At 47.3% G+C, this 1,981-nt stretch overlaps 1 protein-coding gene across 1 annotated transcript in view; it reads left to right on the top strand.

Moving 5' to 3' along the window:
* The window catches only part of LOC104915711 (coiled-coil domain-containing protein 138), a gene marked incomplete at its 3' end in the record, with an annotated part of 1,633 nt that extends 548 nt beyond the window's left edge, over nucleotides 1-1,085 (top strand). Inside the window, exons 3-4 of the mRNA XM_031557533.1 lie at nucleotides 11-166; nucleotides 969-1,085. Coding sequence (XP_031413393.1) covers nucleotides 11-166; nucleotides 969-1,085 — 273 coding nt within the window. The remainder of the gene's footprint in view (nucleotides 1-10; nucleotides 167-968) is intronic.
* Nucleotides 1,086-1,981: the final 896 nt, after the last annotated feature.

The following is a 1,981-nucleotide window of genomic DNA, read 5'->3' as shown; positions in this document are numbered from 1 at the left end:
TGTATTGCAGCTCCCACCCAACTCTGAAGTTTATGGGCTCCTGACTGTCCTTATGGATTGGATCTCAGACGAGCACCTCAGCAAAGTCAAGGGACAAGAAGAAAGAGAGGACGGTCAGAAACCTCAGTGCAGCGGGAGAACCTACATCCAGGAGAGGTGTTTGAAGGTGAGGGGACGTGAGTTTGCTCTGGTTCCTGCGTTCTCAGATTCACGTAGATACTGACTGCTTTGACTGGGAGAGCAGCAGAGGTCAGCCTGTTTTGTATAGACCTGGACAGAGTAATGGAAGCAGAACGACAGTCCTAGGTCAGAATTAATGCCAGCAGTCAGATGGGGTGGCTGAGCTGTCACTTGGAGAACAGAGCCATCGCTGTGAAGGAAGAGTGTCGTGCTCAGTCTCAACTTGCCAGTTTCAGCCTCTTTTGTTACCAGTGGCTTTTGCCAGCTGGTGATTTATCTTGCATGTTGTGTGTAACAGTGTACAGAATTCATGTTTTCCTACAGAGATGCTCACACCTAATTTAAAATATTTCCTATCTACGTTGGATGTCAAAGTTTCAGGTGATGACTGGTAACAGATGATGCTGAGCCCTACTGAGAGCCCTTCCTTCCATCTCTCTGGGCACAACAAGGCTTGGAAATCAACGCGGTGTTCAGGAGTTGTACTTTTCCTGCTTTCCTTCATTCTGTGAAGGTTTGTAGGCACTGCTGTTGGCCTTGATAGTTGAGCTCACACGCCGTGCCTCTGCTTTGCAGGCAAACCTGTGTCAAACTTAACATCCGTCTAAGGAGGTAATTCTTTGACCTCTGCAGGACCTGACCAGGGAGTGTTTGCAAGCTGGCAAACTCCGGGAGTAATTTGAGATTTGGGTTTGGGTTTGGTTTTTGGAGGCCTGTTTTCACCTGCAGCCTGCTCACACGCTAAGCTGACATTCTGCATGTAACTTTGCCTCTGTGTGTTCTTACAGCTTCTGCCTATGGCTGCGGAGCAGCTCCAGTGGATGCCGTTTGTGAACCCTAAACTCCACATGCCCCTGGTGAGACTGCTATACTGGTGTGTGAGGCAGCTGGACAGTGACATTAAGGTAAATCCCTGCAGATATTCGAGCGCTTTGTGTTTTAAGTACATGTAGAAAGTGGGTATTTTCAGGGTGTGTGTGTAACAGAAACCTGGCTGTCTTTGCTAAACATCAATTTGTAACAGAGAAATGGAAAAGTAGGGCAAAAAAACCCCACTTCTCATCAGCTGAACTTTCTGAGATCATTGTCTTGATTTTTGCACTGTGTGTCAAAACATATTTTTACATCCATATGCGATCGCTGTTGCAATAGTGTCTGAGCATCTCAGGAAATACATTCTGTAAATGTGCTTAGCAGACTTGGGAGTTAGGAGAGGAGACACATTTTGTTCACTTTCTGTGCGAGATTAGCTGAAATTGATGGCAAAGATGGCAGAGCAGCATGGGAACTTTGGCTTTGTTCTCTGCTGAACGTCCCACTGAATCAATTGTTGTTTCTCTTGACAAAGAAAGCTATTTTAAATGATTGCAATGTAAAGTTTGCTTCTGAAGTAATATTTCTGCTCAGTTTGTGATGAAAATTTGCATGACTGTACCTTACCTGAACGGAGTTCTTAGCATTCCTGTTGAGACCTGCAGATGCTTTTGCAGCCCGTGCCTTCAGGCATCTGCACAGGGCAGCGCAGGCAGCACTGAGTGAAACGGGGCTTCCTCTGCAACCAGAGGCAGCTGAAACAACGTCAGCATTTCAGGGCCCTCTCTCCCCAGTCTCTCTGTGCAGTCAGTGTTGATAAGGCCCTGTGCTGATGGCGTTCAGTTGCCTTTGTAACGCAGGCAGTGTCCTCTGTGCAGATTCTGTTGTGAGACACGAGCGAACCGTTTGCTGTTTCACACGTAATCCTCAGGGGAGCAGAGCAGATGGGAGCTTGGTGTGCTTGCATGCTTACACTCAGCGTGCACCT

The sequence above is a fragment of the Meleagris gallopavo genome, unplaced genomic scaffold (assembly GCF_000146605.3).
Source record: "Meleagris gallopavo isolate NT-WF06-2002-E0010 breed Aviagen turkey brand Nicholas breeding stock unplaced genomic scaffold, Turkey_5.1 ChrUn_random_7180001846328, whole genome shotgun sequence".
Classification (NCBI taxonomy): Eukaryota; Metazoa; Chordata; class Aves; order Galliformes; family Phasianidae; genus Meleagris; species Meleagris gallopavo.
The sequence above is the reverse complement of the archived record's forward strand: the minus strand, read 5'-3'. Positions and strand labels throughout refer to the sequence as shown.